At 37.7% G+C, this 12,835-nt stretch overlaps 1 protein-coding gene across 5 annotated transcripts in view; it reads left to right on the top strand.

Annotated features, from left to right (window-relative positions):
* The window catches only part of NSD1 (nuclear receptor binding SET domain protein 1), a 157,745-nt gene that overhangs the window by 125,989 nt on the left and 18,921 nt on the right, over nucleotides 1–12,835 (top strand). For all 5 annotated transcript variants that reach the window (XM_045530593.1, XM_045530592.1, XM_045530594.1 and 2 more), the window contains 3 exons: nucleotides 2,284–2,440; nucleotides 3,884–4,089; nucleotides 9,198–9,310. In XM_045530593.1, the coding sequence (XP_045386549.1) occupies nucleotides 2,284–2,440; nucleotides 3,884–4,089; nucleotides 9,198–9,310 (476 nt within the window). The remainder of the gene's footprint in view (nucleotides 1–2,283; nucleotides 2,441–3,883; nucleotides 4,090–9,197; nucleotides 9,311–12,835) is intronic.

Raw genomic sequence — 12,835 nt, 5'->3', positions numbered from 1 at the left:
ACTGAACGGAATTAAGCCCTAGAATTCAGCAGTGTTTAAAATTTATTTTCCCTTGTTTTCCCTCTTTAACCAAATGTCACTTTTTCATCTTTTTGGGTTTTTTTGATTGTTAATGCAGCTTTCCCTGTTCTGTCTCCCTGTCTTTCCCCCTCTCTCCTATACCTCTCCTTTACTGCCACCAGACAGACCCTCCTGCCTCCTTCCCTCCTTCTACCCAGAGTAGTCCTGTTGATTTCTTCCCTCCTATTCTTCCTCATCTTATGTCCCATTATGGTCTCCTGCAAAACTGATGGGCTTGCCACTCTTTCCCCTCACCTCTGCCCTTTGGCCTTTATTCTATCCAAGTTTCTTTTCATGTTATATTCTTCTTTGAAGGCCTGATTCAAATGCTTTTCTGTACATGAAATATTTCTCATATATCCTAAGTGTCAACTTAGTAAGTTTTTTTCCCAAGATTATGTATGCAGACTGTGATATCAACCAAATTGTGACTCATGAGGTAACTAAGCATAGATAGGAATGTTGTAGAAGGTATTCCGCCACTGGGTCAGTTGAATTTATGTGACTTTACATTACTCTTAATGTCCCATTCTTAATTTATCTACAAAATGCACAAAAATAGTCAAGTATGGGTTTTAGGCTATGTAATTGTTCTTCAGACTTGTTTCCTAGCAGTAGATATTTTTCCAAATGAAATCTTACTCTGAATCTGAGCTCCAGTATATAGTACAGATAAAAGATGAGCTTTTCCAATTGAAGCAGGAGTCAGATCTTACACTCCTGACACCCCTGAAAACAAAACTCTAGCTGTTATTTTAAGAGCCTGCTATAGAGAATTATTGAGAAAGGGCAGAAATTACCGTGGGAAGAAATTGTATATGCAAATTGTCACAAACGTATGTTTTTAGTAGGATTTTAAGAACTAAAAGAAGCAAGGTGAGAACAAGATGAACGCAGATACATACTTTGCTAAGTCTTTACTCCTCACTTTCTCTTCAGGATAAAACTTGGGCTTACATGTTTGAATCTAGCATGTTTGAAGCATGCTCATTTCTGGCAGAAGACAGGGCATATGTTTGTTGTATTCCTTAAATATGAATCTTTCTTCCCTGAAATACCTTATCTAATATGTGTAACAATGAGAGTTTCAGAATCAGATATATAAATTATAGTCACTTTGAGTACAAAATCTTTTAAGAAGTGGAAATTCATTGTCACTGTGATATATAATTAACCCAGTGTCTCAGAATTTGGATAGGGAGGAAAGAACTTACAGTGAAATTTTGGTAACAAACCAAATAAAAGTCACAGATAATACAGTTGTTGCAGATATCATTTATATCTTGAAATATCATTTATAGTCATTACTACTACCAGATCTTATTTATGCATTACAAGGAAACATGTATATCTGTATCTCTTGTTTTGCACCAACATTTTGTTAATTATATTTTAATATGGTCAATGTACTTTTTATCTTACATATGAAGTCTATTCATTTATAGATAGTATTCTGGATAAGGCCCATAGGTGTTACAAGGGTGCCAAACACTTTGCTTAGGGTGTAGAATCACATACATAGACAAGTGCCTTATCATAAAATTTTTTCTCTTTTTGGCAGCAAAATAAAATGTGTACCTATCTGGCTGAAAATACAAAGTTGTAAAAAGTTAGTAATTTACAAAAAAGGGAAAGAACTAACCATATGGAGACACTAATTATGTGTCCTTAACGACTAGGTGATTTATTAGTTAGGTGAGTTCTCAGACAGATGTGGTTATTATTCATTATAGAAAACACCTCACTATTGAGGAAATTATACACGGAAAGTGAATTCTCCAAGGTCATACTGTCTTAGAGCTGGAATTCCAACTTGAATCTAACATCAGTTAAAGCTTGTCCTCTTTATACTGTGCTCATTGTGTGTCAATATTTTTTTTGATTAGTATGTTGTCTTCTAGTGAAGGAAATGAAAATGTGTGTGGATGTACACATACATGAATTTTATAGTTTTGCTTCTGATCTCATTGATCTCATTGCCTTAACATAATTTTGCTAGTAAGATCTCGTTTATTAGCTGTGAATCTAACAATCCTTGGGATTGGGGTGGGGGTTTCAGGAACATTGGAGAGGGAATACTCTTGCAGAAAAGTCTTTCTGAATAACTAAATTACTAAGCCCTTTGCTGGGAGATAAATAATTGTTAGGAGCTGAGGAAAAACTGTTTCTTCTGGGTTCTTATATGCCTTATGGTCTGAGTGCCACATTTTTTTATTCCCGCAGGAGGCAGCCTTCTGTGCTGTGATTCTTGCCCTGCTGCTTTTCATCGTGAATGTCTGAACATTGATATCCCTGAAGGAAATTGGTATTGCAATGATTGTAAGGCAGGCAAAAAGCCGCACTACAGGGAGATTGTCTGGGTAAAAGTTGGACGATACAGGTAAGAGTGAAGCAGAATGCCACTCATTTTTTTTTACCACCCTGCTTCTTGGGAACTGTCAAAGTTTTTACCTTTTTATTTAATGATCTTCCTGATTAGTCATGGTACCTCTCCCCCTCCCCTCATTAATTTTTCCTTATAAACCACAAAACCTAACTTTCTGATTTGTAATCATAGGAATAATACATGTTCTCTGTGGAAAATTTATTAATAAACAAACCCATAATCTCACAAAAAAGATACATTGTTAACATTTCAGCAAATTTATTTGCAAACAGGCCAATATGCCCCCCTGGCAAAATAATTGTCCTTATGGTTTATACGCAGTTTTGTACCTTTGCTTTTTAAAATTATTTTTATTAAACATAGAATGCACAAAGAATATAACATGCATGATTTTAAGGAATAACAAAAGGAACACCTGTGTATGTACCTCTCAAAGAAAAAAAAAACATTGTTGGTATTTTTGACTCTCTATGCCCCGATTCCATTCTCTCCCCACCCCCATAGCTACCCACTGTACTAAATCTTCAGTTTTTTATTCCTTTGCCTTGCTATAAAGGTTTACTATGTGTATAATGTTTTGTTTTGCATGTTAATTAGATCTTTATATAAAGGAAGTTATTACTGATACATTTTCCTGCAACTTACTTTATTCATTCACTTTTATGCCCTGAGAGTCATTATAGTTAGCATAGTGCTTTAGTTCATTCATAGTTCCCTGTTTTCCCATGCTCCTTTATATAATCACACAATGTTTTGTAGTTCATTTGTCCATTTTCCTGTTTGAACTATGAACATTTTATTGGCATTTCTTGGTTTACATACACAGGAGCTTCTCTAGGCCATTCTCCAGAGTAAAATAGATCGGTATGGGCTTCCAGCTCTAATAGTTGATGCCAAATTGTCTCCCTAAAATGGTTGTATTATACTAACTTACTTGCTTTTTTTTTTCTTTCATTTCTTGGTATCATTTTTTAGTACTCGTAGTAAATTTTCAATACTTCCGAGTAATTGAGTAAGTGTAATTATTGAATGTTTCCTTTTTAAAGACCAAATTGTCTTTCATTGTATAGTGTACCATGGCTAACACTATCATTCCCTTGATTTAAAGTTTTTTATTCTTAAGGATAAATGCTTCATTGAACATTATAGTCATAAGTCTTTTTCATATCTCCAATTAATTCCTTTTAATAGATGCTTTGAAGTGGGATAATTGAGTCTAAGGGAGCATATGCATGTTTGGGAGTGTGGACAGGTGTTTTCATGCTTCCAGCACACGCTACTTGTTTGTGCTCTAGTTAGGTTGTAAGAATGCCCTAGGATGGACTTTTCGTATGGGCAGACAGAAATTCCTATGCCATTTTATCTATTTAAGTAGGTTATTTTCCTTGTGCCTTGCAGTCTCCTAGAGGTTTCTTCCCTTCTTTTCACCTCTCCCAGGTGGTGGCCAGCTGAGATTTGCCATCCTCGAGCTGTTCCTTCCAACATCGATAAGATGAGACATGATGTGGGCGAGTTCCCTGTCCTCTTCTTTGGGTCTAATGACTATCTGTGGACTCACCAGGCCCGAGTCTTCCCTTACATGGAAGGGGATGTGAGCAGCAAGGATAAGATGGGCAAAGGAGTAGATGGGACATATAAAAAAGGTAATTTTATCCTTTCTGTTTCTCAGGCCAACAACTACCTCTGTTGCCTGAGTATCTGTTCTGTGTTAAAATTCACATACATTCCATTTAGCAGCTGTGTTCTGTCCTCTGGGGGCGTTATGTGGCTGCAGGTACAGTATTTTGAAGGAAAGTTGACCCACAAAACTCATTGTTTTTGAGCCAAACCTTTCCTCAGTTGAAATTTATTTGAGGGAGGTTTTTTGCCTTATCAGTTCTTTTCTTATTATCTCATCAAGTAATGGAGTTCTGGAACTATTTTATAGAACAAAGAATATAGTTTGCTAGGCAAGAGCTCACATCTCTAGTGAAGCCATGTTTGCTCCAAGGAGTTTAGTTTTGGTTTCTTTGTTTTTTTTCCTTTTTCTCCTTTTTTGGTTTATTGGGAAGAAATAAAATTCACCAAAAATTACAGAGCAAAGTAGTGAAGGTCACAGCATAAATACTATATATGAAGAGAAATTTTTGTAAGCTGGTTTAGCAGTAAAGCTGTGTAGGGGTGAGAAGGTATATCTTGTCTCAGCAGGACTAGTTTTACTACTTACCAGGTGGCTGAATCAGCTTTTTTAGCTCTTGGTTTTCTCTTGCCATTTAATGGAGAGAGTTTGCTCTAAGAATTCAGTGGGATCATGAAAGTGAACCTGCAGAGTACATAACTGGTATCCCCTCTGTGATAGTTATTAGGTTGTTAAGTATGAAATGTCCAACTAAGTGCTAAGTTTTGATAGTTGATACTTCTGACATTTCACTTTGACTCTTCTTTTTTTATGTTTAATGTGAAGGTAGATCCTCAGTCTTTCAAATGCATGTTTTGGCTTGTGATTATCTTTAAATTTTTTTTTTAAAGAACAATTTTTGTGAAACTGTGGGTAAGTCAAAAATTCATGTTATTTTCAAACGCATTTTGTGGTCAAAACAATGCAGCGCAGACAGCCTGAAATAACAATGAAGTGTTTGGGAGGATGTGGCTAATGAAGGCACAGTATGGCGATGGTTTGAGAAATTCTGTTCTAGTGATTTTAATTGTGTAAATGTGCCATGTGAGTGACACAAGACCAGGTTGGATAATGATGAGCTGAAAGCTGTAATGGAAGTGAATCTGTCTCAACCTATGTATAAATTAGCAGCAAGGCTTGACATCACCATTCCAACAATATTGGAACATTTGAAACAAACTGGGAAGGTAAAGAAGCTGGAGAGATGGGTACCGCATGAATTAAACGAGCGTCAGAAAAGAAACTGTCTCAAAGCTTGCCTTTCTTTGCTGTCATGACATAAAGGCGAACCATTTCTATACTGTACTGTTATGTGTGATTGAAAATGGATTCTTTTTTACAATCGCAGGTGTTTGGCACAATGGTTGGATAAAGATGAAGTGCCAAAACACAGTCCAAAACTGAATATTCATCACAAAAAGCTAATGGTGTCTTTTGGGTGGTTCAATGCTGGTATTATCTACTATGTCTTCGTGAAACCTGGTCAGTCAATTACAGAGGATGTCTACTACAACCATTTGGATGAAATGATGAGGATGCTCGCAATTAAGCAGCAAAGATTGATCAATAGAGACAGGCCAATCCTCTTGCAAGACAACGCTTCAGCCACGTGTCGAATAAACACCACTGACTCCAGCTACAGAGGCTGGACTTGGAAACTCTCTGTCATCCACTGTATTCACCAGACCTTGTATCTACCAACTGACTACCACTTCTTCCAGGTTTTGGACCACTTCTTGCAAGGAAAAATATGCAGTTCTCAACAAGCTGTGGAAACCACCTTTCATGATTTCATCCCCACTCATTCTCTAGGCTTCTTTCGTGGTGTAAACAAGCTATGGTTAAGATGGCAAAACTGTGTCGATGGTTTAGGTGAACTCTTTGATTAATTTGTATTGGTTCTTGTTTGAGATATAGTAAACTACCCTTTTAATTCAAAATTGGACATTTCATGTTTAATGACCTAATACCCTCTTCCTCTAGCTGGCCTTTAAAAGCCAACATATCTTTTGCTGTTTGCATATATTTGGACATTAAAGTACAGACAGTCTCCAGCTTACTATGGTTCAATTTAAGATTTTACAGTGATGGAAGGTGCTACCATGTTCATTATGCTCTTCAACTTACCATGGGATAATGTCCAGGAGTGTCTGTATAAAATTTTATCTATGGAGTGAGATGAAATGAAATTCTAAGGAGGTGCAACTTCCTGGGTAGGGAATGGGAGTGATGTCTGTAGGGAATAAGGTCAATAAAACTTCATTTGCCGTATGTTATTTTAGTGCATACTCACTTATTTGTCCTCTAGTTTTTGTGCAAAGATATATGGGCTCTCAGCACTAAGTCGGTAATACATAGTACTAATATTATATGTTATCAGTACTAATATTATAGGAGCTTGGGTCTTGAGTTTTGTAATCTCAGAGGTTGGGGACCAAGTGACCAACATTTCTGCACAGAGCTGGCCACCATAGATGCTGGGAGAAAAGAGGGAGTGTAAGATCTCAAGTCTGAGCCAGCTGAAGCTCTGGGATTCTGCCTCCACTAGGAGCTGTCCTTTGCCTTCTAGAAAAACATGTTTTTGTTTTGTGGAGACAGCATCTTGCTCTACTGCTCAGGCTGGAGTGCAGTGGTGCGATTGATCATAGCTCACTGCAGCCACGAATTCCTGGGCTCAAGTGATAGAAACACATGTTTTTAAGGGGGGAATTGACATAGATACCAGCAGTCAGAATGCCATTCAGTGAATGTTGTGGCATAAATGTTCATGGTATATGCTGTGGGTACAGAGCAAGAGAAAGCTTGACTAAGCTGGGGATTGAAGTTTGAAAATCATAGATGCCTTCTGCCCTAAGTGACACTTTGAAGAATGAACCATAATAATAGTTAACCATTTATTTTCCAGGCCCTGTTCAGTATTAGAGAGTTTTCTGCTTTAAGCCGTATGAGGTAGATACCATCCTAATTTTGTATATGAGGAAACTGAGGTATATAAAGGTTAAATTACTTGCCCAAGATCCCAGTGCCAATAAGTTAATAGAGAAATGTCTCTGACTCTGATAATTGGGCTCCGGAATCCAAACTCTTAACCTCTACACTGATTATGAATAAAGGAAGGTACTTTAGAATGTAGCAAGAATGCCTGACAAAGACAAGGTGAATTAAGAAAAAAATTATTTTTATTTATTTATTTATGAATGAATGAGACAGAGTCTTACTCTGTTTCCTGGACTAGAGTGCCATGGCGTCGGCCTAGCTCACAGCAACCTCAAACTCCTGGGCTCAAGCGATCCTACTGCCTCAGCTTCCCGAGTAGCTGGGACTACAGGCATGTGCCACCATCCCCAGCTAATTTTTTCTATATATTTTTAGCTGTACAGCTAATTTGTTTTTATTTTTAGTAGAGACAGGGTCTTGCTCTTGCTCGGGCTGGTCTTGAACTCCTGAGCTCAAATGATCCGCCTGCCTCGGCCTCCCAGAGTGCTAGGATTACAGGCGTGAGCCACCGCACCGGGCCAAAAAAAAAAAAATGTATATTTTTAAATAATAAATAAAATGTATCAAGAAGATAAGCCTGGTGTGGTAGCTCATGCCTGTAATTCCAGCACTTTGGGAGGCTGAGATGGGAAGATTGTTTGAGCCCAGGAGTTCAACACCAGCCTGAGCAATAGCAAGATCCTGTCTCTACAAAAAGTAAAAGAAAAATTAGCTGGGCGTGGTGGCATGGCACCTGTTTTCCTAGCTACTTGAGAGGCTGACACAGGAAGGTTGCTAGAACCCAGGAGTTTGAGGTTACAGTTAGCTATGATCACACCACTATACTCCAGCCTGGGTGACAGAGCAAGACTCTATCTCCCCCCCCCCCCGCACCCCCCCCCAAAGAAAAACCCACAGTGTAAAAGCACAAGCTGACACAAACATGCTGAGTTAGTACTTCCAAATATTTGCTCTACTTTAAGCATAATATTAGGAAGCCTAAGAAGATAAGTAAGTTAACATGGTCAAAGCAGAGTTTTAGAAACCTCAATCTGGATTTGATTATTGGGACCATTAAAAGGTGAGAGCTATAGCCAGGAAGGTCAGTGAGATGGTTTTAGTTCTAGTTAGAGATGACCAGACTCTAAGGGAATTGTTCATGGAGGTTGGGGGGGATGTTGTATACTGGGTAGACATTAAGGAGATAGACTAGGCAGGACATGCCGAATGATAGGATGAGGGAAGAATGAATTTTAGGACAGTTTAGAGGAAGGACTCCATGTAACACACAAAATCTGCTACGTTGTTACAAGGAATTAGAGAAAAGAGGATAGGACAGAGGGAAGATTTTTGTGAGAGAACTGACAGAGCATGGGGAATGCCACAGAGAGGAAAGAGGGAAGAATTGGAATTCTCACAGTTATTTCACCTCACTGAAGAAGAATGGATTAAAAGTTTGCTTTAAGTGGAGAAGTATGAGGATTTTAGGATCTTGTTGGACTTTTCAGATATTACAATGTTTTAAACATATTAAAGTACAAGTCTTAAGTGTAGAATAGATAAGAAGATCTGTGTATCATTAGAGCTAATAGTTGATATTTACAGAATGAGTCTTAACAAAGAGTAGGACAGGTTCTCTACGGAATAGGCAAGAAAGAGAGCAAAACTTCAACTTTGTATTTCTGCCAAAGGAGAGTGAGCACATTACCTGGGGCTCCTAGGAAGTAGAATGTTTCTGGAAGCATGAACTCGGGGACTGAAGAAAAATTTAGGTTTAAAGGCAGTGATTTTGCTGAGCAAATGAAGTTTTGTTGTTAGGAGATGGTATCTGTGGGCTTTTTCAAGCCATTCAGCTGTTTTTTGTTTTTTCCTGTAAGCTATGGTAGTCTGTATTAATACCATTTAGTTATGGATTTTGTTTTATCCTAATGCCATGTATTAATACCATTGGGACTTAATAATCTATTTGAACATAGGTGTCAGGTGTGTTCTTTTTCATAAAGTGTTGGCTGATTTTGATCTAAAACATGGAATTTCTCCAACTGAAGGGGGGTGGAATAAAAGCAAAATAACTTAGTCCACAGATTTTTAAGTGACTTGTACTGTATTTTTTCTTAGCTCTTCAGGAAGCTGCAGCAAGGTTTGAGGAGTTAAAGGCCCAAAAAGAGCTAAGACAGCTACAAGAAGACCGAAAGAATGATAAGAAGCCACCACCTTATAAACATATCAAGGTGAGACAAAATCTGCAGGAGAGATGCCATATAGCTTACCCTCTTCCTACCTTGTTCATGATGAGAATGGAAGCACAAGCACAGTTGCTTTTAGGCAGAGGTTTGAACTTAAGAGAAGATAGTAAAAAAGTACCAGAGCACCATTTCTAGCATATTGCAGTCTTCTACTGCCTTAGAAAGTCCTCTCATACAAGTTGATTAGATTTCTGTTCACAGAACATCTTGTGGTTAGAAGGGACCGAAGAGCCATGATGAAAAATGATAAATGGCCTTGAGTTAGTGTGAGTAATATGGTAAGTTTTCTTGGTAATGGCTGATGCTGAAGATGTTTTATGTTAGCAGTATGAGTAGGATTACCAAGTTCAGGAGAATTAATGGGAGGTGTACCTAACCTCAATCTACCTGGTAAAATAGTCATCACCACTTATCATCTGGGTCCAGTAGACCCTTTATTTTTTTTAATATTTTTATGTAATTTATTTATTTTTTTAGGCAAGCATGAACATGAAGTTTATTGAGAGAGAGACATAATTATAGGGCAAGAGCAAGATACAGGTTTACAGAGCATGGTACATACTCCATGGATGACGACCAGACCCATCGTCATAGAAGGGCAAGCAAAAGGAAGGGCAAAGAGGGAGAGAGCTTTTATGTCATTTATATGAACAATTTACAGAAGTAAAAATAAAGGAACAGTGAAGAACAAATTTATTAGACATTTTAGTATTTACTAAAACCTCTTTTTATCTGATAAGTTGTTTTAGTACCCAAACATCATAAAACATTAAAATTGTTAGCCCTATTAGCAAAATGAGGTAGCCCAGGCTCTTGTTGCAAAATATTTGTGATTACATCATTCTTGGATGGGAATGCCCTATTTTATTTTTGTCCTTAGAAATAATATATTTTTTTTTTTTTTAGTTTCCAAAGTCTGATATTTGTACTAAAAGCAGACCATAAAGATGGTATCTAAAGTGTGACAGTTTATTTCACTATTTCATTGTGTTTATATACATATATATGATGCCATCATTTTTCCATTTTTTTAAATTATTTTAGTGTTTTTCAACATAGTTGTGAATCATTGATGAGTAATAATGCATAATAATTAAATAGTAAAATGTTACAAGATATAGGAAATGTAAGAACATAAATTTCCATATTATATCTTAGATTTATAAAAGGGGTCTAATGAACAATTTGCATAATGTTTAAAAGACAGAGTAAGTTATTCTTTTTAAATAAGTAAATTTTCTTTTTGATCTTTGGAAGACCTCTAAGAAGGAATAAAAATTGTGAAATATCAACCCTTAGAAATAATTAAAACTGCTGAAAGGAAGAATTTCAAAACCTATAATTGGGTCTAAATGGCCCCTGCTGATACCCTGAGAGCTAAATGGAGTTATTGTATATGAAGACATAATACCAGGGTGTAGATAGGCCTCAAAAAAGGAAAGTAATCCTGTTCACACAGTCCTAGGTGACAGATAACCACAAAGTAGGCATTTTAGAGAAGCACATCAACCATATTGAGCTATTGAGAGCGCAATTCCTGTGAATGATTTCATCACAGAATTTAGTGGCTAACTTCTTCCCTCCACTTTTATTTTTCCCCCAAACATTTCCAGCAAAAGGATCTGAACGAGGTCTTGGCAAACTATGGTTCGTGGGCCAATATGGTCTACCGCATATTTGCATAATGCCCATGAGCTCACGGCGGTTTTTACATTTAACAATTAACAAAGAAAAAATATTTTGTGACACATGAGGATTATGTGAAATTCAGCTTTCACAGCCTGGGTAACATGGTGGTACCCTGTCTCTACAGAAAATTTGAAAATTAGCTGGGCATGTGGGAATGTGCCTTGCCTATAGTTTCAGCTTCTTTGGAGGCTGAAGCAGGATGATTGCTTGAGCTCAGGAGTTTGAGGCTGCAATGAGTTGTGATTATGCCACTGCACCCCAGCTTAGGAGACAGAACAAGATCCAATCTCTTTTTAAAAAATTTTAAAAATAAAGATAGAATTGCACATTGTATATGGCAGCTTGCTTCCCTACTACAATGGCAGAGTTGAACTGCCTGTATCAGAGACCTATGGCCTGCAAAGCTGAAAGTATTTATTGTCAACCCTGATGTAGCATGAGAGTTGACTTGCAGTTACATGTCTGTGTCTTTGTTCTTACTTAACTATGTGGGTTTGCTTTTGTTTTCATTTTGCTTTATGATGTGTTAGGCAAGAAATTTATTTTTGGATTAATAACAGATATGGTCAGATATTGCAAAATGATTAAAACATATACTTATGGAGAGAAAGGAAGTAGGATGAACCTTTGTGGAGAACCGGTCAGGTAAATGCCTTGGATCAGAAGTCAGTGTTGAAAGGCTCTATTTAGGACCTGTAGTCTTGTGTGTGATTGAGGTTAACTGTTATCTTTTATCCCCTTAGAAGATGCTTTACTTATTAGGTCTGTGGCTTCCAGTTTTATGTGGTGAGCGTATTCCTCTATTAACAAGAAGTTTACAATTTTTACCAGCGTTTTAAAGAATCTAGGAACATACCTGGCAGTGAGTCTTGTGTCCTTTTTAGTTGTTACAGAGAAAGGGTTTGAGAACAGTATATGTCCAGATTGTATAGATTTTATTACATTGTTAAAGAAGAGGAGGCAGTCAATAAAGTACCAGAAATGAAAGCATTTGAGAATTTAGAGGAATTAAATAACTTTTTAAAATTTTATTTTTATTTATTTATTATTTATTTATTTTTCTTTTTTGAGACAGTATCTTGCTCTGTAGCCCTGGGTAGAGGGCAGTAGCGTCATCGTAACTCACAGCAACCTCAACCTCTTGGGCTGAAGTGATCCTCTTGCTTCAACCTCCCGAGTAGTTGGGACTGCAGGCCTGCGCCACAACACCTGGGTGATTTTTCTATTTTTAGTAGAGACGAGGTCTCCTACTTGCTGAGGCTGGTCTCAAGCTCCTGAGCTCAAGCAATCTTCCCAACTCGCCTCCTTAGAGTGCTAGGATTATAAGCGTGAGCCACCTCGCCTGGTCAATATTTTTTAATTGGGCAGACCCCAGCCCCCCCAAACCAGAATAAGTTCAGAGAGACTACCAGAAATAACATTTTAAGTAATAGTGATTTTTAGATTGACCAGGGTTAGTAATCTAGGCTATTTGATATGATGGAAACAATTATAAGGGATGTTAAAAGAAAGGTAGAAGGCCGGGCGTGGTGGCTCACGCATGTAATCCTAGCACTCTGGGAGGCCGAGGCTGGAGGATTACTCGAGGTCAGGAGTTTGAGACCAGCCTGAGCAAGAGCGAGACCCCGTCTCTACTAAAAATAGAAAGAAATTATCTGGCCAACTAAAAATATATATAGAAAAAATGAGCTGGGCATGGTGGCGCATGCCTGTAGTCCCAGCTACTTGGGAGGGTGAGGCAGTAGGATCGCTTGAGCCCAGGAGTTGGAAGTTGCTGTGAGCTAGGCTGACGCCACGGCACTCTAGCCCAGGCAACAGAGT

The sequence above is a fragment of the Lemur catta genome, chromosome 18 (assembly GCF_020740605.2).
Source record: "Lemur catta isolate mLemCat1 chromosome 18, mLemCat1.pri, whole genome shotgun sequence".
In the NCBI taxonomy this organism is placed as follows: domain Eukaryota; kingdom Metazoa; phylum Chordata; class Mammalia; order Primates; family Lemuridae; genus Lemur; species Lemur catta.
This window is presented reverse-complemented; position numbering and strand designations above follow the sequence as displayed.